At 35.6% G+C, this 27156-nt stretch overlaps 1 protein-coding gene across 1 annotated transcript in view; it reads left to right on the top strand.

The window, feature by feature from the left end:
- Nucleotides 1–8796: 8796 nt before the first annotated feature.
- Nucleotides 8797–27156, top strand: part of KDM7A (lysine demethylase 7A) — a 36299-nt gene continuing 17939 nt past the window's right edge. The window contains exons 1-9 of the mRNA XM_015628448.2: nt 8797–8919; nt 15030–15147; nt 15979–16139; nt 17811–17952; nt 18208–18394; nt 19286–19448; nt 22149–22236; nt 22975–23081; nt 25778–25869. Coding sequence (XP_015483934.2) covers nt 8919; nt 15030–15147; nt 15979–16139; nt 17811–17952; nt 18208–18394; nt 19286–19448; nt 22149–22236; nt 22975–23081; nt 25778–25869 — 1059 coding nt within the window. The 5' untranslated portion in view covers nt 8797–8918. The remainder of the gene's footprint in view (nt 8920–15029; nt 15148–15978; nt 16140–17810; nt 17953–18207; nt 18395–19285; nt 19449–22148; nt 22237–22974; nt 23082–25777; nt 25870–27156) is intronic.

Raw genomic sequence — 27156 nt, 5'->3', positions numbered from 1 at the left:
GTGTTCCTAGAATTAATTGAAATCCAATGTTAATCCCTTTTCCTGCATCAGTTGTGGGAAGGACAGGATAGTTCTCATTTATTTCCACAGGCTTCAAGCAGTTGCAACTTCACTAAGACACAGTGCCTGAAGTCAGATTGGACTGTTGTTCCTTCTTCTCTTTGGTGTGTCAGTCTGGCCATGCTGGGAAAATGTATGGAGAAAGTGGAGTCTGAACTGCTACAGAGAATCTTTCTGAATTCCTGATCAGTGTGCTTTGCTGCACATGTGTAGGGTTACACAGATTACTGGTTTTAAAAGTGCTAAAAAGAATTTCTTCAGAATGTACATTTTTTCTTTCTTCCCTACAAACCTTGTGTCATGATTCACTTGCTGGTATCATTTTGTTTCTCTCAATAGTTTCACACTAAAGTAAAGCCTTCAGCTATCACAGATGCATTTAAAATGCCTTTTTTTTTCTCTGCTCTCACTGACAAGTTGTTTAGTCTTGATGTCTGCTGTTGTTTTCTTAAATTTATTTCTTTGATTATCTTGAGGCAGTTTATTTTGCCAAAATCTATGCTAGAAGATTTAGGTTCTTCAGACCTTCATTTCTGTAAAACGGTTTTTTTAAAAGGACCCAAACAGAATTAATTGTATATACTGTTTTAAAGCAGCTTGATGCAATCAGTCTGGTTGGGAAGAATGAGTAGAAATCTCATTTGGCATGGGAACGATGAAGAATTTGCTATATGTTTAATAGATGATACTAAACAGAAGGAGTGCATCAAAAGTACTTCAGTAATGTTAATTTGGCTCTATCAGGAAATTGTCATTAGGAAAAGTAACTTCTCATAAAGCTGCTACACATAATACATGATGGTGGTTGCCATTATGAATTGACCTGGACTTTGTGTCGCTTCCTGGAAGTCGTACATTGTAGTGGAAAGCTTGCTCGACCTCCATGTACATTTTTGCACAAAAGGCTGTTAGGATTTTCTGAGCATGTAATTATTTGACTCCAGTTTGAACAGTCATTTGACTTCATTTTGTTTAAATTCCTAATAGTTACATGAAATGCTTGTTTAGAAAATCAGCTTTCCACACAATCTTTTCACCAATGATTAGAAATAAGAACATGTTGATTATGCCAATTATTCAGTTGTCAAAGTATTTTCTAAATGTAATGACTCTCTCTTACCTTTATTCTAGCAATTTCAATAAATTGAACTCACTGTACTTAGAAAACAGATCTTGGGGAAAAAATGTGTTGTGTTTCAAAACCATACCAGTTTGTTTTCAGACTGGACTGGAATTGTAGAATGGAAAAGTTAGTTTACATATCATGTACATCACTGGTTTTTTTTCTCTGAGATTTGAGGTAACATGATTATGTGGCTACTTTCACAATGCAGGTGGAAGGTTTGTTGTGTTTGTAACTGAATCTATTTCATTATGTAACTTGATAGCTTTGTTCCATTGACTGTAATTTTCCTATTAGGTTTCTACATTTCACAATCCATTCTTTAGAGTTAAGCTTCCGTTGACAAGATGTCATATACTGATTTTATTTATTATAACCTCTGTGCTTTGAGGGAATGAAAAGCACTGTTACTTGAGAAAGAAAATCAGTGTACATAATTTCTTTCTCAATAGAAAAATGTGCAAGAGTATTGCCATTAAAAGTATTTTCTGAAAGGACAGCACTAGCATCACTATCAAACTTTATTTCAGAAGATGCAGGAAGCCTGAGCCTTTGGGAGGTCCCTTGGAATTCAAAATAGATCGTATACCTGTTTGCATGTTTGTGTTACTGCAATACCTCATTTCAGAGAAATATTACATCATTTAAAAGCAGTAGGGTTGAATTACATTAGGGAAGTCTAAACCTATGTAACGAACATTAACATTTTTAATGTGCAATTTGATGGTTAATCGTAAGTAGACCAAGGCCTCTTAGGACTTTGGAAGTATCAGAGCAGATGTGTCTGAGCAATCAAAGGTCAGAGTTTTACATATATTATGGCATGCAGCATTACTGTTCTTGGGATTATTATCTATGTTAAAGGATGATGCAATATTTGATAAGTTAGTATATTTTTAGCTATTTTGAGAGTTGGCCTTACGTGTCATTTTTGTGTTCTTAAGAACTTGGTGGAATGTGTGTGAGTGAATGTGTACAAAAATTAGGTAAGATGTTGGGCCAACATGCATATATTCTATACCTATTTTAAAAACATGGGGTTTTTTTTTGTTGTTTGTTTGGGTTTTGGATTTTTTGTTTGTTGTATTTTTGTTTTTTTTTTTTTTTCCAGGAGAAAACTGGTAACTTTGAGAGAGGGGAAAAATTGCTACAGATAGGAAAACAGCTATTTTAAAAATAATTTTAAGGTACAATTATGCATATTCTTTGGGTTGTGTTCATATCAATTGCTCCCTTTTTAAAGGTATTTTGTTTTGCAAAGTGAATATGGCAAAAGCAAAACCTCGAATATTTTTATGCTGAGGTTTTTTTGGTTTTTTTTTTTTTTTGTAGTTTAAGGCAGTAATTCAGTGTCTAGTGTATAGAAATTTGTTACTTTTCAAAAATTACTTAATTTCTGAAGTAAGTCCTTGTAAGTTTGTTGCGATTCCAAAACTGTTACCATGATTATGGTAAGATGAAGAAATAGTGAAGGGAAACAGAAACTTTCTGGTGTTGCTTGTGGTTTCTTTTGGTCTGTTTTGTTTTCTTTGGTGTAACTGCATGCATTTTGAAGAGTGGGGCTGGAGGGGAAATCTGTCTAGCGTGATGTCCAGGTTTTAAAAGCTCACAACATTTACTTTAAGTTTTAAACTCTTCTTCAAATAAATTTCATGTTTTAATCTATTATTGTGCTATGGGATGGTATGGAGCTGGTCAACAGTGTTGTCATGCTGACTTTGTCTTTCTATTCCTAATTAAGCATTTTAATATTGTCCTGTAACAAGTGGCAGATGTGGCTATTTGGCAGTGAAATCTTTAGTACTTCCATTGTCTTAACCTGTAAATATTGCCTACTTGGCATCCTATTCCCACTTGGAAAGCATAGGCTTAAATGATTAACCAGAATTAAAATCTTCCAGACAGACTTCCTACCCTGTACTTTTATTTGCATTCTTGGGATGGAGTAGGAGAAGCTAATCTTTGCATAACTTGCAAGCTCACTAACTAATTTTGGCAATAATTACAATAGATTTTTTTGGGTTTGTTATGCTCAAACAGATTAGGACTGAAAGTAGCAACTGCAAACCTTGTTACAAGTAAAATGAAAAGTTTGCTATAATGCTTGCCTACTTCTTAGAGTTATTTGCTCAGTGTATTAATAGAAATAGCTTCCATCCTTGGTGATTTGAAATTCAGTATTAAGGCTTGATAGTAAAAGGTATATTGTCAGCATAAGATTGCTAAACAGTAAGATTGCTTCTTACTGTTTAGCAAAATTTTTTAGAAAGACAGAACAGAGATGAAGTAACAGAATATATTCTTTCATCTGTCTTCTTGAAAATTATGTTGTTATATATTTGTTAAATAACTGCGTATAAGTGTAACGTGTACCATTTGATTTTATATTTATGGAATCTTACCATTAAGGTTTCTAAAACTCATCTGAAAAAGTGAGTTGAATGGCAGTGTTTTCTTTTTGATCAGTTTATTGAACTGACTTGTCATGTGTCTGCCTAATGGTTTAGATCTGGTGAGAGAAACAATGGAAGCCCATGGCCAGGAAGTTGGTGGAAGGAGGGTGGGACCTTTTTTTCAGCAGCACCAGCTGTGTTCAGTTTAATGCTATTTACCTTGTGGCAATGACTTCAGTTTTGGGACAACTAAGGCTGTCCTGTTACTAATGAATCTTTGCTACCTCCTGCATTGAGTTGTTCCTGTCCCCATCACTGTTAAGAGACAGCAGAGACTCACTATGTGTCTTGGCTGTTCTGTGGATGGCTGGAAACTGAAAAAGGATTTTTTTGGCTATCTGCTCTGTCAGATAATAGGAAACATGCCTACATCCCTAGGAATTGTCTATAACCCTTTATTCTTGGTAACAGGGAACATGCTTTAATACTCCTCGTATTTTTCCACTCTTCCAGAATTTTTGTTCATTTCTTTTTTTTTCTTACTAGATGTCAAGACCTGTGTTGTTTTCCTCCTTTTACAGATAAAGCCTGCAGTGCTCGCTGAGGCATATCAGGGAAAGGTTGTGGGTGCTGGTGGACGTGAAGAGCACGTGCCGAGTTCTTGTTCAGAAACAGGATGGTAGAGAAAGAAGGTTGTCCACAGTGATTATTCAGGGAGAATATAAGAGAATATTGCAAAATGTAATTTTTAGTAATTTTATAGGTTGGAAAAGATGCAAGATTTTGTGCTTAACTAAACGTACTAGCAAGAGCCTCTAACCTGCATTTTTGCTGCACAGTACCACAAAAAAGTCAGACTGCTCAGGTCAGACACTGGGAAACCAAGAGCTCTTGGGACCTGAACTTCATCTGTCCCAATAATAAATAAGAAACTTTAAAAACCTGGCTTAGTTTTGAGCTGTAAATCAACATCTAGTTGTAAAATAATAGCTATCCAACAATATCTGTTGAAGAAGTAGTAGAAATGCCTGTGATGGCCTGTCCTGTTTCCTCATCTGCTAGGTGAAGCTTAATAGGCACAAAGTATCGTGCTGATGTGGAAAGGAGTGGAAGCTTTCGTGGGAGACTTCCTAACTTCCTTCTAGTGCATCTAGAATGATGAGCCTGTAAGACAGTTTTGCACATGCTGCTGAAAGAGGTTGAGAAGGACCTTATGGAATTGAAGCAGTAGAGGGAAGGAACAGAGAGGGAATCCAAGATGATGATATCATATATACTGCCCAGCTTCTTGACAAAATAGCTCTTTTCATTGTTGATGGTGATCTGTTTTCTGTCATCCTTTTATTAGATCATTGAGAATTGCTTACATCTCTTAATTTTCAAGATTTTATTCTTAGTATGCCCTTATACAGGAAATATCAGAATTTTCCTAGTAGGAATATCTTCCTGGTTTAATCTAGGGGTTAAATTGGGAAAATGGGCATCCACACTTCATTAATTTCTTGACTTTTGTAGTGATCTTTTATGTAAGCATTTCCTTTTACATTGGGAATTTTATATAACTGTAGAGTATGTTACATGTACTACTTGTTTTAATAAAGTATTTTTAAGTAGTCATGTACCCTTACAAACACTGAAAATAAGGCCTTTGAACAAGAGTGCTTTGGATTTTTTTCTTAAACCAGGATTCTTTCAGTCATACCAGCAAGGGCAGTTAAGCGATCTCTAAAATGTTGTGGTTGTGGTTGATAACTTCAGAAGCAGGGAAGAGAAAAGCCAGGCTGGATTGAGAGCAAGCAAGTATTAGATGCAGAAGGTACAGCAGCCTGTGTGGTGGCTGACATGGATCCAGTATTTATTCACACTGTGCTGCTGTGGGAGAGACGTGCCAGGTGCCTTGGGTGGCTTACAATGTACAGCCATGCCGTCACCAGGAATAATACTTACAGTAACTGTCCTGGACTTCTGCACACTCCTTGTACAAGACATTCCACCATAATTGTGAAATAGTTGTTTAATCTGTCATTCGGAATTATCGGTACTCATCTCTTAAAATCTAAAGTAATACTGGAGAACAGCCTCTGCAGGACTTCCCCCTGCACTGTGAAAGAAGCCTTATTTGCCCTTTATCAAAAAGCAGAGGTCAGCTGGTACTTGTCAGATTTTGGAGTCCTCTTCTGATTTGTTTTGATTTACACTTGCTGCTTTTACATAGCTACAAATATAATGATCAAATAGAAAGCTGAGACTAAATAAAAAACATGCACATGCACCTTCTAGTGAGACTGAAGTTGGGAGAATGGGTTCCTCAAACTTACAGTAGCAAGGGATTTCTTCAGATGCCAGGGATGGGCATGTTCTTTTGTGTGGAAAAACTTCCCAAATATTCTGCTACCCCCTGTTGACCTTCCCTTGATGCTAGATACCTTGTGAAGTTTGGAGTGTCTGACCATTCATTCCAAGGCTGATGTAATGGAATCTGTTTTTAAGTAACTTTTTTCTACCTTGCTACTCCTTCTAGAGCATTGCAAGTGAAACTGGGCCTGGTTAGCCTTTCACCTGCATAAATAGAATTAAAGGTGTATTTTTGCATAGTCTTGTACAGCTGTTTTTTTTTGTTTCTAAATTAATATTATTGTATTTTATTGTTTAATACTGTAAGCTTTCCACTGTTCCTGAGGGTTAGTCTGTGACCTCCCTGTAGGAGAGGAGCAATTCAGAAACTAGGTAATATATACTCAACACATTTCAACCCAAATGGATTGGGTTGATTGCAAGGTGAAGGGTAATAATATTTCATACAGGAAAACATCAGTGGATTGGGAGTGTTGCAGTGTTTGAGTATGTTAATGTTTTCCAGGCTCTCTGCTACCTCTTGGTGACCTTGTTTTGATGCTTGAGGTCTGAAGTTGCATTTACCACAGTAATTGATTGCTTGCTAGTAGCCAGAGTGATTAATGTCAGATTCATCTGTGTATGTTGGAGAAAGGGATGCAGGGAAGCGACTTGTAATGGTGCTGTGTGTGATTGATGTGCTCTGTGGCATCCTTGGCAATGCTTGTTCTTGCAGGTGCTGGCACCTCCTTTGCCCTTTGCTTCAGTCAGGCATCTGCTGCTGGATCCGCTTCTGTGATCTCCAGTTAGTGTTTTGTGTTTCCAGTGCTGAGTTTACAGGATAAATAGTAGACTGAAAATGTTTGCTTCCCTTATTGAATGGCTATTCCAGACATTATAATATCATTCCAGTCTCTGTACACAAAATCCCATGTGCCTTCATGAAAGGTTATTGACTTAATCGTTGGTACTAAGCCTGAAAATAAAGCAGAAATTCTGTTATCTGTAACATTCAAAAAGAGACAATGGAATTAAGATTCTTAAACAGAATAGGACAAATAGTTGTCAAAGCTATTTTTACTATATTTTTATGCAAAGTTCTTACTGTTAGCAAGATAATCTGGTTGGAATGATGATGAATGTATCAGATAAACATCAAGAAAAAGGGAAGGGAATAAATGAAGTGCAAACTTGATCAAGATACAGTTCAACATAAATATCTTTAGCTGTTCAAAAATTACAAATTTAGCTAAAATAATGAGATTCCTAAAGATGTATAAAACCAGCCTTCAGATTTGGGGCTCTTAGAATGTACATTTAAAAACAATTTTCTTATAATGCATAGGATTATGAGTCATTCATCTATTCTATAAAAAGCGAGAGAACACAAGCAGAAGGAAATGGGACATGCATTTTTAAAGACTGCTTCTGCCTTCCTTTTTGTTTATATGTCAGCTGGATTTTCATGTAATAATGATTCTTGTAGCTGTGGTCTTAAAGCAGATGCTAAATATTGCAAGAATTGCGATGAGCTGAGTTTTGTATTTAAAATAGTATGCATATAAAAAAAGCTAAATAATTTCTGGGTTTCATGTGGTATGTAGGGAATGGGGAAATAGAGCTAGCTGAATCTTTAGAGGGAACTCAGAATACACTTCCCGTTGATAGTTATGTGGGAGATGCTCTTCAGTTTCAGATTGGATTTGCTCATTGTGCTTTCAGTGCTAGACTGTTTCTTGTATTGTTTTGGCAGCATGTACTGACACTTGCTGGAGCGTGTCAGCACTTTTGGCACAAGGCTGCTGAGGAAAAGACTTTGTGTAGCTGGATCATTTCAAAGCCTCAGTGTTTAAGCACTCATTACACTTGATATGAAATGGGTTACGTGACTGGGGTAGTGTTCCAGTTATGTTGCTGGAGTGCATTGAGTGTATGTACATACCTAATTTTGGTGTAAATATTCAGAGTTCTACTCTTTTTTTCTGTATTAACTGTAAAGTCAGCAATTTTGTAAGTGTCAGTGAACTTTTCAGAGAATGAAGCGCTCTGCCAGGATTCAGACCAGAAAGCAGGAATTACTTGTGGGTTTTTTTGCTTAAGAACTTTGTGCAAAAGCACATATTCTCCAATTAACCCCTAGTGTTTCAGCTTATAAGGAAATGTACTTCATTGACTTTAAAATTGTGTTGTTTGGGTATCAACAGAATAGATGCTTTGTCATGACTGTTGTAAAGATTTTGCTTTTTGTCAAAATAGTCAAAATCACATTTTGACTGTTTTATCTGGAAAAAAATATGCACTGAGAAAGCATTACATCTCTCAAGTGCTCTTTAAAATACATGCTGCTATTTTAAACCAAAAACAGTTCTAAGTTATTTGTGTGGTCACTTGTGTAGCTTGTGAAGTCAGGTCTATTGTAAAGATTTCAAGAATAACTAGGAAGTATTCTTCATTAATTTGTCTTGGGAGGTGGGGGTCAGTTATGTGCTTTTTGCAGAAAGAAAAAGACAAGGAAAATACCCATTATATCTTGTATAAATTAACAGAAACCTCTGCTTTATTATTTTTTTTTTAACTAGTAGCTTCTATGAGAAAAATTGCTTGAATGGTTTTGTCTAAACTGTTTTCTGTAATTAGGATCAAAATTTTTGGGGATAATGGTGTATATATTGTAGATTTGCTCATTTTTAAGAAATTTGATTCTTGTTTCCTGTTTATGATTTTTTTTAATGGCATTCTGTGTTCAGTGATAAATTCTTAGTCAAAATTTATGTGGCAACCCAGTAGCTGAGATAATCTGGTATCTCATTATAATTTTGTAGAGTAAGCACGTTTTGATGAAAACCTAAGATTTAATTATTTTTTAGCTTGAAAAATAAACCCTGTGTGCATTCTCATTAACATGTAAAAAATATTATTCCAGCTGCGTTGGGGTAGAGGAGCACCATGCTGTTGACATTGATCTATACCATTGTCCCAACTGTGCAATTCTCCATGGACCTTCTCTAAGTAAGTATGAGTTATTCAGATTTCATCTTACATGTTTAGACTGTTTTCTCTCCATGTACAACTGCAAAGGACTGTTCAGAGGAATATTCAAGATGAGTTGGATTATTTAGAAGGTACTGGTTCTATGTGACTAACTCTGAGCTGATTAAAAACCTGTAAAACAGACAAACCATCTTGAAATGCTCCCTGATGTGGAGATGTAGATTGGAGAAATCAAAGTGCACAGAGTTAGAAAACAATCTGGACTTGGCAGAAAGTGAGAAAATGAGAATTAGGGAATCATAATTAAAAAAAAATAAAAAGGAAAATATGAAGGATGGTTACAAAGTTCCTGTATTTTAATTATTAAAGTTCTGATAAATAACTAGGAAGGCAACTTTGAGAAAGTGTGCAAATCAGGTGTCTTTCCTTTCTTGATGGTTGTAAGTTATGTGCCACAACAGTCAAACACAACTTTTCAACAGTGAAAGCAGAATATGAACATCCTATGAGTGCTGTTTGTGCTTTTTTTGTTGCTTGTTAATAATTTTGTTGTTTCCTCCCATTTATGTCCTTGAAAGTTACACAGTTCCAAATCTCAGGTTGCTAATTTATAAAGAAGATTCCACCAAGGTCAAAATAGGTTGCCAGCAGAGTCTGATAGAGAGCAACAAGAGACATCTCTTTGGTTCTCCTTTGAGTAGATAAATTTGCTGTAGAGATCTGCAGTGATAAAATGAAACATAGTTTCTCTTGGTAACTGCTGAAAGGGTACTGCTTTATCCAATTCCCTAGGTTTTCTCCCATGTCTCCCCTTCTCAAATGAAACAGGGCTGTAAAAAATCTAAAAATAAATTTCACTTTTCCAACCATGAATGAAATTTCCTCATTCAGACCTGAAAAGCCTTTATAAGCAGAGTGCCTTTACCCTCCAAGCACTGAGCCATGGTGATTTGTGTTTTTTAATGCATGTTTGTTTGCGGGTTTTGTTGTTGTTGTTGATTTTGTTGGTTGTGTTTTTGTTTTGGGTTTTTAATTTGGTTTTTTTTTTGTTTCCTTGGTTTGTATTTTTCTTTTGTTAAGTTTGGGAGTTTTTTTGGCTTATTTCTCTTGAAGACACCATATAATGTTTTACAGTCGATGCTGGCTGAAGATAAATAGTATTTTCAAATCTGAATTTACTTTACATTTAGAAATAAGTTTAAAACCACCCTCAGTGGTAGTCTTGTGGAGTATGAACAAAGTGAATGAAGAGAACTAGTAAGTTCAAAGTAAACCAAAGTAAATCAATTACTGATTTAATTAATACATGTTTGGTGATATGTAGCTTCTGTAATATGTGAGTTCATGGTCTGTTAGCTAAAATATAAGATAAATGCTGGTTTGTGTGCTTGTAGTTTTTAGTACTCCAGTAGTCATTTTCAGTTCCAAATCTGCATGTTTGTCTTATAAATCAGTATACAAACAACAGCTATTTTTTCCCTTAACTTTCTGTCTCTTTTTTCTGTGGCGTAGAGGGACTAGGAAGAGGAGCAGATGAAAGATCATATCAGACTTTTCAAAATAATAAACTAGTAAATTTGAAATTTCTTTTCTTTTCTTGATTAGTGAGAACTAGTCTGCTTCACCCTGATGCCTGTAAATAACCTTTCTTGTAATGTAAGTGCTGTCTCACCTGCAGCAATTAGACAGCGAGATAAGAGGGATTCTTGTTTTGGAAGTCTTTTCAAAAAGACAATCATCTGCGGCAAAAATTATCCTTTTTATTTCATATTGCCTCAAGTGTGTAGATCATGTAGATTTAGTAGAAGCTTCAGACATGTCAGTTACCAACCCAAACAGAGGTGATATAATTAAATATGTCTTCACATTGAGTTTCATTAATTGTTCTCAGCTGTCAGAATAAAAGCTATGGTAGTTTGTGGTTTGGGCCCTACTTCCTTCAGTTTTTAAAGAGACTGATAATGTCTCATGACTTCAGGTGTTGCAGAAATGTTCCAGAGTACTTCAGTCTTTTAATATACAGCTTCATATTCTAAAATTACTTTGTCTAAGAGTTTACAAAGAGACAAAAATTCAGCTGTTGAAGAGGGCAAGTATATCTGTGTTTTCAACAGAATATGTAATTAAATGAAGTAGTTAGAAAAATTTACTTAAAATATGCAAGAAACACATACTTTACATTACAAATGGGTGGTTACTTTCAGTATCCTACAAAATTAATTGTGTAAAATTTCGAGGAATGAAAAGAAAGCTACTGCATAGTTAGATGGAAAGATGAAATTAACAAATCAATTTATTCATGTATTTAAAAAAAATCCTCTTCATGATTTGAAAGAACAATTTTTCAGGACCTTTAGTAAGCAGCCATGTGTATAAAATGCTGAATAATGAATCCTAAAATCAGAAGTAATTCAAAAAGAGAACATATTACTATATGTTCTCTTAGTATATTAAGAGAAATATACTATATTATAGTATATAGAAGAGTAATATAGTATATTACTTTTACTATTACTTTTAGTATAGTAAAAGTAATATACTATAGTATGTATAATATAGTAATATACTATATAATATATAATAAACTATAGTTTTTTTGGGGTATTTTTTTTAGATCATTTGATTTAGAGTATTCATATTCATTTTGTTAGTTTCAAAGTTTTCTTGGTGATCCTTAAGTATAAAAATGCTCTATACGCATGAATGCTGTGAGTCAGATGTGTCACCAGCTTGTGGTGCTCAGAGCTCTAAGAAAGCACAACGTTCAGTAAATGCTAATATAAATGTAGTTGTCAGGACATCCCGTTCTTTTTCTGATTTTGTCTTCTCACTTCTGTGACTACTCTCTAACCAGCATCTTTTTGTTTGTGGTAATAATGCCTGTGCTTGGTCTGAGCTGAGAATGAGATGTTGTACCAGGCCTTGGCAAGGTATTCTGTGATTTACTGTGGTGCTCCATACAATTTTGCAGTCTTCCTGTGCCAACATTGCTCTTGTGTTTTTGGTCACTGGGAATCTCCAGTACCTCTTCCAAGACTTGGGGCCTCATTGTACTTGTGTACACCTCTTGATGGTCTCCATTTGAAGTCTAGCAGATGGTGGTCTCTGAGGGAAACAGTCCAGTAGTGGGAGAAGACCAGGGAAGAGTGTTTGCCGAAGTAGAGACAGTTATTGACCCATTGCTTTGAATGAAGGAGGAATGTAATTAAAAAAAAAAAAAAAAGTAATATTCCTACTTAATTTTTATGAAAACTTCCAGCAGGCTCTTCTTTTTTCAACCTCCCTGCAATTAAGAACTTGCAGTTCTTAGTGTTGCCACAGCAGGTTTTACCTCAGTTTTTAGAAACACTAAGGGTGAACACTGGTTCCTTCCTTAATTTGAGCTTTAGGTTCCATTCAGTTAAAATGGTTTAGTTTTGGTTTGGTTTTTTTTGGCAGTTGTTTCTGTAATGTCTTAAGGGGTTAAAAAAGCTCTAGAATGAAGGCACACATAAGCAGAGAGTTTTCATGACTGTTTCCTCTTCAGTGTTCTCTTCTGAAAGGATGATATACGTTGCCAAGTACAAGCAAAAGTGATTTTATTTTCTGATTTGTAAATGCTGGAAAGACAGACTTTAAAAACTATGTCTGTGCTATAAAATCTCTTAAGCAGCTGTATCATCTTACAGTTTTAATGAGCTGTTGTAACAGCAGTGAATTTATGGGAAACTACTCTGACGAAGATTAGTATTAGCCACTAATTTCTTGTATTATTATTTATGACTGAGAAAATAGCTTTGAAAACTTAATAAACCTGTCTTCATTATTTATGAAGTTTTACAGTATTTGGATAGTTGGTTCATTAAGCAGCACTGGTTTGCAGGTTAGCAAAGATCTATAAATGTCAGTTTATTCTCTTAAAAGTCTTCAAAAGGGTCTATGTTGTCATGTCTGTGGGAAACAGCACATCAACAGAATTATTCCCTCTTATGTGTAATGACTATAAGATGTCCATTATTCCATATAACCAGTATAACCAACTGTTTTTTCTGGAGAAGCAGCAATTTTTTTTTTTTTTCTTTTTTAAAAACTATTTTCCCCCCTCCTCATGCATCCTCAGCTTTCTATTAAAGTGAGCTGTGTTTTCAGTATTGCTAGTGCTTTTTTACATTTTTGGTGCATCATGACGTAGGTAAATCTAAGAATGAACTCTTCCATGAATTTGTATTACTGCAGTGGTTTTGCTGGATGTTGTATTTCAGGCTGTTTGGCAGACTACTGTAAAACACTATTTGTGTTGACAAATAAAATTAGCTTTTTCCTCTTCTGAGTTTCCTCAGCATACACAAGTAAACTTGTGTTTAATATTACTGGTTAAATTATAGATCTGGTGTCAGTAAATCATCTTGGGGCAGTAGCAACTGTCTAGCTGTGGAGCAGAGTTTGGCTTTTTTAGGAAAAACTGAAATGCAGACTTAAAATTACTGGACCCTTAGTGGGTTTCTTAGTACAGTAAGTGATAAAGTTTGGAAGTTCAGCACTCTTGGAGTTTGTTTTCCAAATGGTGAGATGGTGGTCCCTTTTGGAGGGGCACCTCTTGATGATTTAATAGGGCTTCTCAGCCTGTTGAGAGTTTGAGGATGAGAAATACAGGTTTATTTGTATAGAGTGGAAGTGCTCCAGAGAGCAGTTTACTAACAAACAGATGATGCAACCAAAGACTTCCGTTCAAGGCTGTAAGCTTGTGTTCTTTATAAATGAAGAAGAAAAATGAGTGGTTCAGGAAGCCAAATCAATGAAATATCCATTATGGAATGATTTGTTGTGAAATTATGAAAATTTGAAGACAGGCAGTTAAGTTAACCACAATATCATAAGTCACTTTGTCCTCTCCTTTTGACTCAAGATCAAAAAATTCAAATGGGGAGGCTACATACAGCTTGCAATGTTTTACAGAACAACTTTCCAAAATGTAAAGGGGGTGTATAAAAAATAAGGTGGCTTTTTACTGAGGTCTTTAGTGATAGGACAATGGATGATGGCTTTAAACTAAAAGAGCGTAGATTTAGATTAAAGAAGAAATTCTTTACTGTGAGATGAGTGAAACGCTGGCACAGGTTGCCTGGAGAAGTGGTGGGTGTCTCATCTTGGAAGTGTTCAAGGCTAGTTCGGATGGGGCTTTGAGTAATCTGGATAGTGGAAGTTGTCCCTGTTCATGCCAGGATGTTGTAAGTAGATGATCTTTAATGTCCCTTCCACCCCAAACCATTGTGTGATTCTGTGAAAGTACATACACTTTTATTACACATAATATTTTTTCATTTGGGTATCTGTCATTTGTCATGGGGAGATCACCACAAGTTTTTCTGAGAATGTCTAGAGTTTCAATTTCCTTGGGCTTTTAAGTATAAGGAGTGGTTAGAAATACAATTTCGCTACTATTGAGCTATCAGATTCCCAAAATAGTAATAAAACTTTAATTTATCGTTTGTTTTTTATTAATATGCTGTAGCAGTGCATTAAAGCTTCAAACTGTTAAGAAGTTGTATGTTTTGGAGTGCAGTGCTTTTGTTACATGTATTGTAAAGATCACACCTGCCCACAACAGTGTGCACACAAAACTGTAGTAGAGACATAAGAAGTAGAAATGATAGTGAATAGCAGTAATATTATCAGACTGGATATGGGCATGTTTATGGGGTGTGACAGCACAGTGGGATTAAGTCTTGTCATTGTGTGAGTGTGTAAAATGAAGTCTCTGGCTATTCAGGAGGTGTGGTTCTTTTGTTTATTAAAAAAAAAAGTCTGAGCTTTAAGAAATTGAAGTTCAAATGTTAGTTTTGTAGCTGGCTTTTTGGATTTGTATAGCTTTCAGACTGCACCTGTTCACTTGTGTTGGACTGGATGTGGAGTCTTGTATGTAGTGTGCATTGAGATGCTCATATAGAAGGAGCTATAAAGATACAGAGAGTTATTGTGTCTTGCAGATTTCATTTGTTGGAAATAGGTAGAGTGTCACCTAATTAAAAAGATAAGGTTTGTTATCACGGTAATGTGGTTGAGGCATGTCTGTCTCACTGATGGGATGATTGCTAATCTGAGATGTCTGATTTAACTAATTCCATGTTTAATCTTCCTGAAACTTGTAGTGAAGAAGAGGAGAAACTGGCACAGACATGACTACACAGAGCCGGATGATGGCTCCAAACCAGTGCAGGCTGGAACACGGACCTTTGTTAAACAGCTGCGGGCTCGCTCTTTCCCAAGGTACAGAACCTTCCGTATATATTTTGGTGGGAAAACACAGTGAAATGTCATCTGTCTTAGTGGAATTGACTAACATTTCTCTGCTTCATATAGTGAAGGTTGAGGATGACTTCCTCCTTCACAATTCTTCCCAGTGGATCCCTGTTTGAGAGGGATACAATTGCCTTTTCACGCAGTAGCTGTTCAGTTTTGTACTGGGATGAGTTGTCTGTTGGAACTGCTGCAGGGTGGTCTGAGAGGTTTTGAGTTTTAGGCTGGGGGGTTTTTTTTGTTTGTTTTTGTTTTGTTTGTTTGGTGTTTGTGCTCTTACTGTCTGAATATTGTCTGTCTATTCCTTTAGTTCTCAGCTTCATTCCAAGTAACATAAAACATTCACATGAGTTGATGGTCTACCCATTCTCGTGTGCTTTAGAAGAAAATGGAGAAATTATATTATATTTTGATTATATTTTGATACTAAGCTTGGTTGGCTATCTCACTGAAACACAATGACTTAGGATTCTTTAGAGCAGCTGGTGGCTGTTAGCAAAATGTACTTTAATGAGTAATGCCTTCTCTTAGAATTCCTTTTCCCCATCCTTTTACGTTACTCTCCGGTCATACAGAAGGACTATGAGTTTCCAGATAATGCATTACAGTAAAAATTTCTTTGCTTGTTGAGGTTGTTTTCTTGGTCTTTTAGTTAAATACTTAATGAAACAGTACTGTGTGTTTATTTTAGATTCAGATGTAGCCATTCCCATCTGTCCTGCCCCAAACTGAGACTTTTTTTATTTCAGTAATGCTTGGAGGATGCTTTTCTGCTAATACTCCATCCTTTCTTTCTGCCAGTGCTGATGAAGTAATTTTGAAAATGCATGGAAGCCAGTTAACACAAAGATATCTGGAGAAACATGGGTTTGATGTTCCCATTATGGTTCCTAAATTAGATGGTTTGGGACTCAGACTTCCTCCACCAACTTTCTCAGTTTTAGATGTGGAACGCTATGTAGGTAAGAGTCACTCTGGAGTACTTATTAAAATGTCTTTCTCCTGTCTGTAAACTAAAATAAATATTTGCATGATTATAAAATAAATATTTGCATGATTATAAGAGCTTCCAGAGTGCTAAATGTTTAGTCTAAATTCAAGACTAGCAGGGAGTAAAATAAAAACAGTGGTTTGGAGGGGTTTTTTCTTTAATTTTTTTTTTTTTCGTGTCTGTTTGGTAGATGTGTGGTAGGACTATAGCCTTATGTCTCAATTTTCAAACTTGTTAATTTTAGTGCAGGCTATATGTGGAATGCTGGGGTTTTTTTCTGCTACATGTATACCAAGGATAATGGGAATTGAATGAATCACTCTTAGGATTAATAAATTTAATCACTGGTTAGGCTATGACAAAACTTAATGTTTTGGACTCAGTAAATTGGCATTTCTTAATTAAATCTTCCAGAAAAAATTCCTACCTTGGCATTCTTTGCTGGGAGAGGCTTCCCAACAACCACTTCTTTCTTATCAGATCTCTTATCAGTAATTGTGCCAGCCTCATGTAAGTGTGCAGGACAGAGACTGAGCCTGCTGCAGCAGGACATTTCTTGTAACACATGGTAGAGATGAGTGTGTTCTCATGATCACCTGATGTAATGATGTGTGCTGAAAGTAGGTTTTCTGCCCATCAATATTTTAGAAAGGCACCAGAATATGCAGTGTTGTCACCATTGTGATGATAAATAGTAATGTGTGTTCTGCCTTAAAAATTAATATCATGGTGATATTTCTGAATCTCTGTCTGGATTACTGCCTCTTTGGATTCAGAGAGAAACTTGATTGTCTTATCCTTGTACATACATTTTGACCTGCCAAGTTTTCCAGTTCAGGGAAAAAATTGGAATGCCACAGATGTACCTTCCTGTTATTGAAATTAAAAATAAGAAAACGGAGTAAGTACTATTTCATCTGGAATTTATTAAGATGATACAAAACTACAGTTTTAAAGTGAATATGTTTATAATGTACATCTAGGCGTGTTTCCAGCATTCCAAAATTAAGTGTCAAATTTGGCCATTGTGTAACTAAAAGGACATAAACCAATTGCTGTTATAGTGGTGGTTTTAGTCCTTTTTCTTGGCTTGTCTAGTTCTCTAAATGTATCACTTCAGAACATATGGTGTGTAACCCTCTCTTTATTGTCATCAGAAAGGAAACACACCCATGATAATTATTCAGTGAAATTACTGCATGCTTGCAGCTTGTGCACGTGTGTAAGGAAGGTGGGGGTTTGATGATGGTTTATAGGAAAAGTGAGGAAGAGATCTGCCTTGATAACTTTCTTCATGCTACTCTTTGCAATAGCAGACATAAATCAAATTTTATTTTTTTTTAAAAACAGATGCAGCCATTCTATACTACTTTTTTCTTTTTGGTTAACCACGGAAAAGTGGATTTATATTTAGAGTGTTTTCAATTCTGTCCTTAGCTGATGAGAGTAATTAAAGTTAAACCTAACAAAAAGTTGGTTTATAGTGATCTGTCTCTCTTCCTAGAGAATAATGATAGTAGTGGAGTTTTTCTGCAGAAATGTTTTAATAAAGACTGGAAAAAAGTTAATTTTCTCTTAAATATCTGAAATGTCTTTTTTCTGTGAAAGCCTTAAGAAAGTCACCCTGTTTTTCTTTTCACAGGTGGTGACAAAGTGATAGATGTCATAGATGTAGCAAGACAAGCAGACAGTAAAATGAAGCTCCATAATTACATTAAATACTTCACAAATCCTGACCGACCCAAAGTATTGAATGTGATCAGCCTGGAATTCTCGGACACAAAGTGAGTATTGACTTCAATTTCTTGAATGTAGGAAGTGGTTTTCACAAAGCTGAACAATATGTGTAGGAATATAATGCCTGTAGTGGGAAAGACAGGAGGAGGTGTATTTTATGTAGACAGCCATTGTCATGTAATGTAGGTATAAAACATATTTATTAGTTCATAAGTAATGTCTTTGTAGGAAGCTGTCATTTAAAAAGAGATACACTTACTCCTGCTTATATTAACAGTTCTTTTTTGTTTGTTTTTTAAAAGGATGTCTGAATTAGTGGAAGTACCAGACATTGCCAGAAAGCTTTCGTGGGTGGAAAATTATTGGCCAGATGATTCTGTCTTCCCTAAGCCTTTTGTTCAGAAGTATTGCTTAATGGGTGTCCAGGACAGCTATACAGATTTTCATATTGATTTTGGAGGAACATCAGTTTGGTACCACGTTCTCTGGGTATGAATACTCCTTGATTTACAGAATCACAGAATTTGCTCTATTGGAAGGAACCCATCAGGATTGAGTCCAACTCCTGGCCCTGTCCAGGACATACCAAGAGTCACACCGTGTACCTGAGAGCATTGTCCAAATGCTTCTTCAGCTCTGTCAGTCTTGGTGCTATGATCAGTTTCCTGGGGAGCCTGTTCCAGAGCCCAGCCACCCCTTGGATGTCTATGACTGTGTGAAACAAAAGTTATTCAGTGTGTAGCCTTCTGTTGTGGCATTATCACCTGCATGAAACCTTGTGCTTGCAATGCTAAGGGAGGAGCTTGAAAGGGAATTACTGATCTCTGGTATTGCATTTTTATGCTTTTATTTTAGCATGCTGTTGGTGACTTGTTGGCTCTAATTGGTTGACTGATGACTTTAGTAGACTTGTGGGTGGTACAGTGAGGTTTTAGTAGGGAAAAAAAAAAAAAAGATTGAATTAAAATCATTGGCATATTCAGTTTTCTATTCTCACAAATTTGACCATGTGTATGTCATAGAAGAGTCAAAGTGGTTTCATCTTCCATTTTCTCCTTTGGTAGGTGTGTGCATATCCATGAATTGTTTATAAAGACTGGATTGTTTTTGTAGTCCAGTGAAAAGTTCTGGTTGGTTTGTTTGCTTCCTTTAGATCATAAGACACCACCTGGTTAATATGCTGTATCTAAGCTCTTGGTGGATTGCATTTGTGAGACACTGGGCTGGGAAGCTTGAACATGCCATAGTGAGAAGATGAAATACTTTAGGTCAATCTGTTACTCTGTTAGGAGTGACTCAGAGGTTGTAGTTTACCTCCAGGAAGTACAGCATTAATGTAGGAAAACATAAATTTATTTATTTGGTATATTTATCTAATAGGGTGAGAAGATATTCTATTTGATCAAGCCCACTGATGAAAATTTGGCTCTCTATGAGTCCTGGAGTTCATCTGTCACCCAGAGTGAAGTATATTTTGGGGACAAGGTTGACAAGTGTTACAAGTGTGTTGTGAAGCAAGGACACACTTTATTTGTTCCAACAGGTAAGATTTTACTCTTGCTATTAGGACTTAGCATGTTTAATCACCAGGAATTATGATTATTATAAAATAATTGCATTATCAACATTGGGTATCCTCTAAAATTATGGATGAGAGGGAATAATAAAAAAATTAGAAATTTAGATTTTCAAACCAAGTAATTAGCTTTTCAGACTGGCTGACAATCACAATAATTATCAGGGAATGAAAGGGTATTTGTTACCCAATTAGAAGACAACAAATTAAAGTTGAATTTGATTATCAGGGAAGTAGTTCCAATTAATAGAGCACAGATTGTTCTCTATTTGATAGGTATCAGACTGAATTCTTACCCTAATTTTATAATACAATTTTATTTTTTACAGATTTTACTATTGCAACCCCTACTCAGCCTAATTATTACAAAAAACATCACATAGACTTCTTATGCTGTAGGCTAGAGTATTAAGAATACAAGTTGGGTGGGGTTTTTTGGTTTGCTTTTATTGTGAGAAATGCCAAAACAATTCAATTTCTTTAATAAAAGACGAAAACAGAAAACAGACAGAAAAATGCTTAAAAAAAAAAAACCTCACGCTGCTCAAACTCCCGAATAACATAAGCTTACAAGTCTTTAATAAATCAAACCATATTTTGCCAATAAAGTGACTGCCAGGTTTTGGTATTTTTGCTTATCCAACCTGTTCCTATAAATGCTTTTTATTATTTTATCATTAAAAATTTGTACTGTTGGGTACTGTCTTTTTTTGGAGGGGGGAAAGAAAGCTTTGAATACATGGAGTAGGGAAATGGTTTAAAATTCTACTTCTGGAAGAAGCCTTGAAGATTATGATCAGTACTTTTTTCCATCCTGCACTTTCTAGACTACTTCATTTTTTCATAGCTCAGTTCTGTACCTGTGAGGTTCAGGGATTACTGTTCTAGTTCACAGCTTGTGCAGAATAAGTACTATCTGATGAGGTCCTCTATGTGCTCTTGACATTCCTGAACAGCCAGAGCTTTTAAAAACCATGTATTTCCAGCAAGAGATAGCATTAATTGTCCATGTAAGTTCATACATCTAGGAACAAAGAAAGCAGAATTACAGAATGAAGAACTTTATTGTGACTCACAGAAAATAGTTAACTGCTTTCTAAGTAATCAGCTGAATCTGAGCTATCACTGTAATGTGACCATGAAGAAAAGTATCATCAGATGATAATTTCTCATGTGTACATGTATTTCAACGTGTGTACACATAAAAAGATACTTTCAAATACAAATAAGTATCTACACATGTGCATGTATGTGTATAACACATACTTTTTCACATACATATAATGGAGTACAGTGGAAAAACCTGTAAATTAAATTAGGTTTCAAGACAGGTGTTTAAAAAAATGGGTAATTCTGTAAGACTGAGTAAAGACTTTGGAAAAAACAAAACCCTGATCTCTGGTGAAAACCAGTTGCTGTTTCTGCTTGCACTGATGCTAGTGGATGTCATAATTATTTTATAATCTTGGAAATATGTTCAGAGTAGTTTTCTGATCTAAAGTTAATCTTGCATACAGGTGAATAGCATCAACAGGGAGGCTCTTTACAATTATTGAAATATTATTCAAGATATTCTGTGTGGTTTACACCAAATTTTTATTCCTTGTTATGTAGGCCTTGATCAAAAGGGCAGCATAAAAATAGCAGGCAGGAATATAAAATAATTAAAATCTTAAGTTTATGCAGGTATGCCACAAAACTGCTCATTTATTAGCTGAATCAGGGCATGAATTTAATGCTAGTTTGTAATATGTAGTTGTTTGTGATTTGGTCTGATCTTTCCTCAAATTGGGAAGCTGTGTTTGTCCATCTTGCCTACACTCAGTGAAACCATGAAGTAGTCTGCAAATGTCTGGCCAACTCATGCAGAATCAGAAAAAAGAGCTTGACAAAGAGAGTCTACTTGTAGTTTACTTAAGCTAAAGCTCCGCAGTATAAATTCCATAAATAACTGTTTTTAATCAGGAACCTCATGTAATGTGTTCTTTTGTGTACTTAGTTAAAATTATCCAGTAGTAATTAGCTAGATCAATAGCATAACGTTGGCCATGCTTTACCATGTTGAATAGTGGATTTCATAAGGACAATATTTCAATTATGTGACAAACTTTATAGTGTGTCTAGACTGGGTTTTAAACTGAACATAATTTCACTTGACTTAGAATGACTGTATTTAGAATAATTTATGGGACCACTTCTGAATTCCTATTTGAGAAACTTCAGTATTGCTAAATGACTTTATGTTGTGCAAACAACCCAGTTACTGTAAGTAACATGTAAATATTGAAAGACATATAATTTTGTTTTATTTTTATGACTTGACCTTTTGTTCAGTATATTTTTCCCCTCCTGAATTGTTTATATTTGTGGATTGGAGTGAAAACTTTTGGAATTTTTACTTGAAAAGTTGGCTTTGTAACGTTACCGCCCCCTCCCAGTGATAAATGTTTTAAACTTAATTATTTCAGAAAGCTACAGTTCCACTAGATTTCTGAAAAACTGTAGTTTACATGTTGTTAAAATTTAGATTACTTGTTCCTAGCACAGAATACAAATGTGTTTGCTTTTTATTCTTTCAGGAGCAGCATTTTTACTTATATGCGTATTTAAAAACAGCCTCAGAATAATTCATATGTATGTATTGAGTTTCACAATCTGTCATTGCAGGCTGGATTCACGCTGTGCTCACATCTCAGGATTGTATGGCTTTTGGAGGAAACTTTTTGCACAACCTCAACATTGGCATGCAGCTCAGGTTAGTCTCAGCTCTTGCTGTACTTGTTCCCCAGTAAGTAGGATATTCTTTTCATAGAGATTCTTCTTCATGCGCCTAACCAGGATCAAATTGGTACAGGCTCTCTAACAGATAATAGTGTCATTTTCAGTTAGAATGTATCAAGCACATTCTCTTATTTTACTTCTGCAAAGTTTGTTTCAATAGCAAAATGAAGGCTGTGCAAGAATTTAAGTGACTAAAAGGAGGAAACAAAAAAAAAAGAAAATTCTACTTTGGAGATTAGTATAAGTGAGTAAAAGAAAACTAAGCAAGCCCAGGTGTGCGACACTGAGTTGAAATGAGCATCCTCAAGTCAGCATTGCTCTAAGGGCAGCTGTATTTAGTTTTTGTCCAAGATGTAGAGCTGTCTTCTAAACATATTGTTTTTATTTATTACAGTGGAATCCCGATAAAATTCCATCTGTTAAAAGATCACACATTGGGTTTGTATCCTAGTTTTATGAAGTCCAACTTTATTCTTAGAAGTGCCGCAGTCAAACTTGATAAGGTCAGAGCCTGAATGAGACCAGAGTTCAATCTTGTCTGTGGTCTTGTTGGGGTTTAACTATGTGGTACTTGACTTCTTTTATTTATCATGGCCATGGTTATTTTATTTCATTTTATTTTGGACATCGTGTCAATTTGAATGATTACATAGTTGAATAATGAATTTCATAATTAAAACATTCATTTTTTGTAATATTTGCACTTATTCAGGTGTTATGAAATGGAGAAGAGGCTAAAAACCCCGGATCTTTTCAAATTTCCTTTCTTTGAAGCCATCTGTTGGTTTGTGGCCAAAAATTTACTGGAAACATTGAAAGGTAATGCTTGTTTTGTTTTAAGAGATTCACATGTATCTGCTTTTAGAATTCTTTTTCTCTTAAATGATAATGGACCACAGCATCAGTTTTGTTTTTTTCTCCCAGGCTTCTTTCATATCTTTTAAGATCTTTAAATATCTTTTGATAGCCTTTGAGCAAATAGTTAATGAAATGATCCCACTAACTTGTATATATGGGTTTCTTTGTGGTGGCTTCACAGCCAAACAAGGAAATTTTCTTATACTTCTGCAATTTTCTTTGACCTTTCCAATCACAGTGCCTGTTGTCCTCTGCTCCTGGTTTTGAAAGGAAAGATGTCTGTGAGGACTTTTGTAGGAAAGATGCATCAGTTCCTATGAGCTGTGTTAAATCTCTTATATTAGTGCTTATCCAAGAGATGTCTGTCTCAACAGCCTCCACTTCTTAACAGCTGCTGTTCTTCTCCAAACTTCCTCATCCACTCCTTAATTACTATATTTGTACCCATCTATATTTGTGTTTGAGAGGGTGCCTATCTGACTTCACCTTCTTTTCCTCAAGTATCTTGCTCTTTGCTTGCTCTGTTTAATCTTAATAATATGATGTATTTCGAAAGACAGAAGTCAACCTTCAGGGGCGGCTACTGAATTCATCTTCTGTTTTGGAAGAACAGAATCCCATGTAACCTTTTCTGATGTGGAAACAGCACAAGTCATTGAAAATTATCTCTTCTCCTTTCAGCAAATTAAAGCACTGAACAGCCCTTGATTCCTAAATGAGCATTTAAAGTCTAGGGGTGACCCTAGAGCAACTCAGAAATCTTACCAAACAGAACAACCTTGCAGAAAACTTTTCCTTCCAAAAAGAGTATTTTTATCTTCGAAGCTTGCTTTAGTTTGTCTCATTCATGCATATTTAATGTTTACAAAGTTGTCAGAAGCCATAGGGGCTGTGTTCCTGCTGGAAAAGCAGTGGAACATGTATGTTTCTGCAAGATCTAGATAACTATAAGCTGTGTCTGTTCACCCCACACTTCCCTCTCCCCTTTTTGTCATGTGACTCCTTGGGAGCCTCTTGTGGCTTGTCTCATGTTATGTTTAATCTTTGGTTTAGCAGATGCTTTTGTCACTGAACAACACTATGACCTATAAACATCATAAAAAATAAAAATGGATGTTTCCATGGCTAGGGTGAAGTTTATATTGGATTTTGGCATCAAGGCTCACATGAATTAGGTGTTTGCTAGTCAGAATCCATAATTTTATGAGTAAAGGATGATACCAGTTTGGTTTTGTGGGGTAATGGTGATGTCCAACTGTTAGCAGTACTTTTTATGAAATTCAGGTCAGTAAGCAAAATCAACACAGCATGTCTTTCTGCTTCTCAATATAAAATATAAATATAAAATAATATAATAAATATATAAATATATAATATATAAAAATATATATAAAATAAACAATATAAACAATATTAATATAAAATGGTAACAGGGTCACAAACATTTTGATTTTGACTTTCTGTTAGCAGAAAGTGTTTCATGATAAGTATTATTGTATTCATCTAAATATTTTTCTTAATTCTTGGGGTTTCAAAATAGGCAATGTGTGCTGTTGTCAATGTATGCGGTACCCATTAATTTGAATTACTTTAAGTTCATGCAGTTGTTTCTATTGCATCTAAAAAATTCAGCCTGTGGTACTCCATTTTATTCTTAAAATTTTATAAACTGAGTCAGCTAATGGCCAGGGAGATTTCTGCTGCCATTACCTCTCATACCCTTTAACAAGTAGGAGGCCTCTGAGAGAAGAGCAGCTGTTTACTCACAGAACCATCATTTTTTTGCCAGCTTCCTAATACATTATCCATAAGAATAGTGTTTCATTAGTGTATTCTTTAAAGGGACTAAAATGAGCCTAATGGTTCTAGTGTTGATCCACTTGCTATTGACAAGTGGAAATATTTGTCAGGAACATGAGGAGAGGTTTTAATCTACTTTTGGCTGTTTATGGAGGATTTGTCTTTTCCCTTCTTTTTTTACCCCCTTTATTCATGCTTTATCATGAAGCAAAAGACAGAATGAAAAAGAATTGCAATCAGTTGGGAACACCAGCTTCCCTAAGAAGAGAAGCTTCTGAAACAGAGTGGTTTCCACCCCCTGTCCCTTTGATTTTGGGAGTAAGAATGATGTAAACCGTGTGAGGGAGGACTGTGATAATTGGAAGAGTGACAAAAAATGTTTGGGAAGTAGAAATATGCTAGTGTGAGCCATTTGCATATGTATGGAGATAAGCAATGCAAATACTAATTTAGAGATACATCCCACATCCTGCTGGTCCTCTTTGACTAAAATATTTCTCAATGAAATAGAAGTGATTTCTTTCTTCAAATATGTTATTTTTTTGTTCTGTATTTTAGATCTGGCTTCTTTTTCCCTAAATGACCTTTAGTATGTTGTAAACAAACCCTAATTCATACAAGCACAAGTTAAAGACAAAGGTTTTATGTAGAATCACTTAAGGCTTAGATTTGTTTTTAACATGGTCATTCTTGTTATAGTATGCACATAAATGCAGAATGCCATGTTTCATTTGCATGCACAATTTTTCCTTTACTGTGCTGTTGCACAATGGCAACTTTATTGGCTGAAAGGTAGGTATCATTCTATTGTTTTCTGTCTTGAAGTGTTTCTAAATTGGTTTCTGTATCCTTTTTAGAACTGAGGGAAGATGGTTTCCAGCCTCCAAGCTATTTAGTGCAAGGAGTGAAGGCTTTACTTACTGCTTTAAAATTATGGATGAAAAAGGAAGTAAGTATAAATGATTTTGTTTGCTGTTTTGGTGAGCTCAGTTTTGATTTAGAATTAAGTAAAGGTTTATGCCCTTTTAAAGTTCAAGATTATTTTTATCCATTAACGAGTACTGAAAAAGTGTATTGAAACTACATACTTCTGATTTGGGGAAGAATCATAATGACGATTTCATATTCTGTGATGCTAATAAAGTCTATTAGACTATTTAATAAGCTCAAGTATTGTACCTGATTAAAGTAGAATCTTGCTTTACCTCAGGATGGGATAAGAATGCCAGAGGATATGGTGATAAGGTGGGGCTTTTTCTAAGAAGTGTATTTATATAGTCAGTTAATCCTAGTCTGAGGCAGTGGAGGGATGAAATGCCATGGTGTTTAGCATTTTCCATTCATGTCAGTGGTGTGGAAAGCATATTTCAGCTACACCTGCTAAAGAGTCAGTTTAGATTCAGATTGAGGAATATTAACTTCAGTCCTTGCTCAATATTGATTGACCCTTGTAAAACGGTAAGTGTGCCATCAGGGCTGGCTTTGCTGGTGCTCTTCTGCCCAGTAAAGCTTATTTGTTTCAGCACAGAACCGGATCTGGTCTAACTCCGTGTTTTTTCATGTGTCTATGCTAATAAGGCCTCTTGGAACCAGTGCTCCTGGGAAGTGCTGTTCACTGACAGTTTGTTTCTGAGGGTATTAATTGTAGTTTGTTGCTGCCTGTGATACTGCCTCGTTGCAAGCCAGACTTGAACTGACTCTGCGGGAGCTCTCTGCTCTTTCTGCCCACAAATTCTACTTGTAGGAGAATTATTATGCAACACGTATGATAATTGCATAATGCTGCATCCAACAGTATGAGCTCCGTGGAACTGAACGTGAGGTGCAAATGCAGAAGTGGCTTTTAAGTGTGGAATGTGCTGGGCTCCAGCCTGTGTAGCATTACCGATCCCAGATGAAGCTCTGCCAGCCCTCAGAGTTGGTTCTCCAGTGTCTCTTGTTCTCTGCTGTTCTGAATGTCACAGTGTTTACAGGATGTCAGACCTAAGCTGTTAAACCATGTGTGAACCCAAGCCATCTCTGCATCTGTGGCATGGATAAATAAGCAAGCCAAGTGATCAGGCTGCTGAACTGAGATCAAACATAGCCTATATAAATCCTTATTTTGATTTGAAATTGGATCCAAATTCCTTTTTTCTAGATTGCCACAGTGTAGTATTGTAGCATTTGTGTGCTGTCTAGTAGGTCATTAAGTATTTTGGAATGTGGAATGTGATATGTTTTCTGCTTCTCTGTG

Source organism: Parus major, chromosome 1A (genome assembly GCF_001522545.3).
Source record: "Parus major isolate Abel chromosome 1A, Parus_major1.1, whole genome shotgun sequence".
Lineage (NCBI taxonomy): Eukaryota > Metazoa > Chordata > Aves > Passeriformes > Paridae > Parus > Parus major.
Note: the sequence above shows the minus strand (reverse complement) of the source record. Positions and strands in the feature narration are given on the sequence as shown.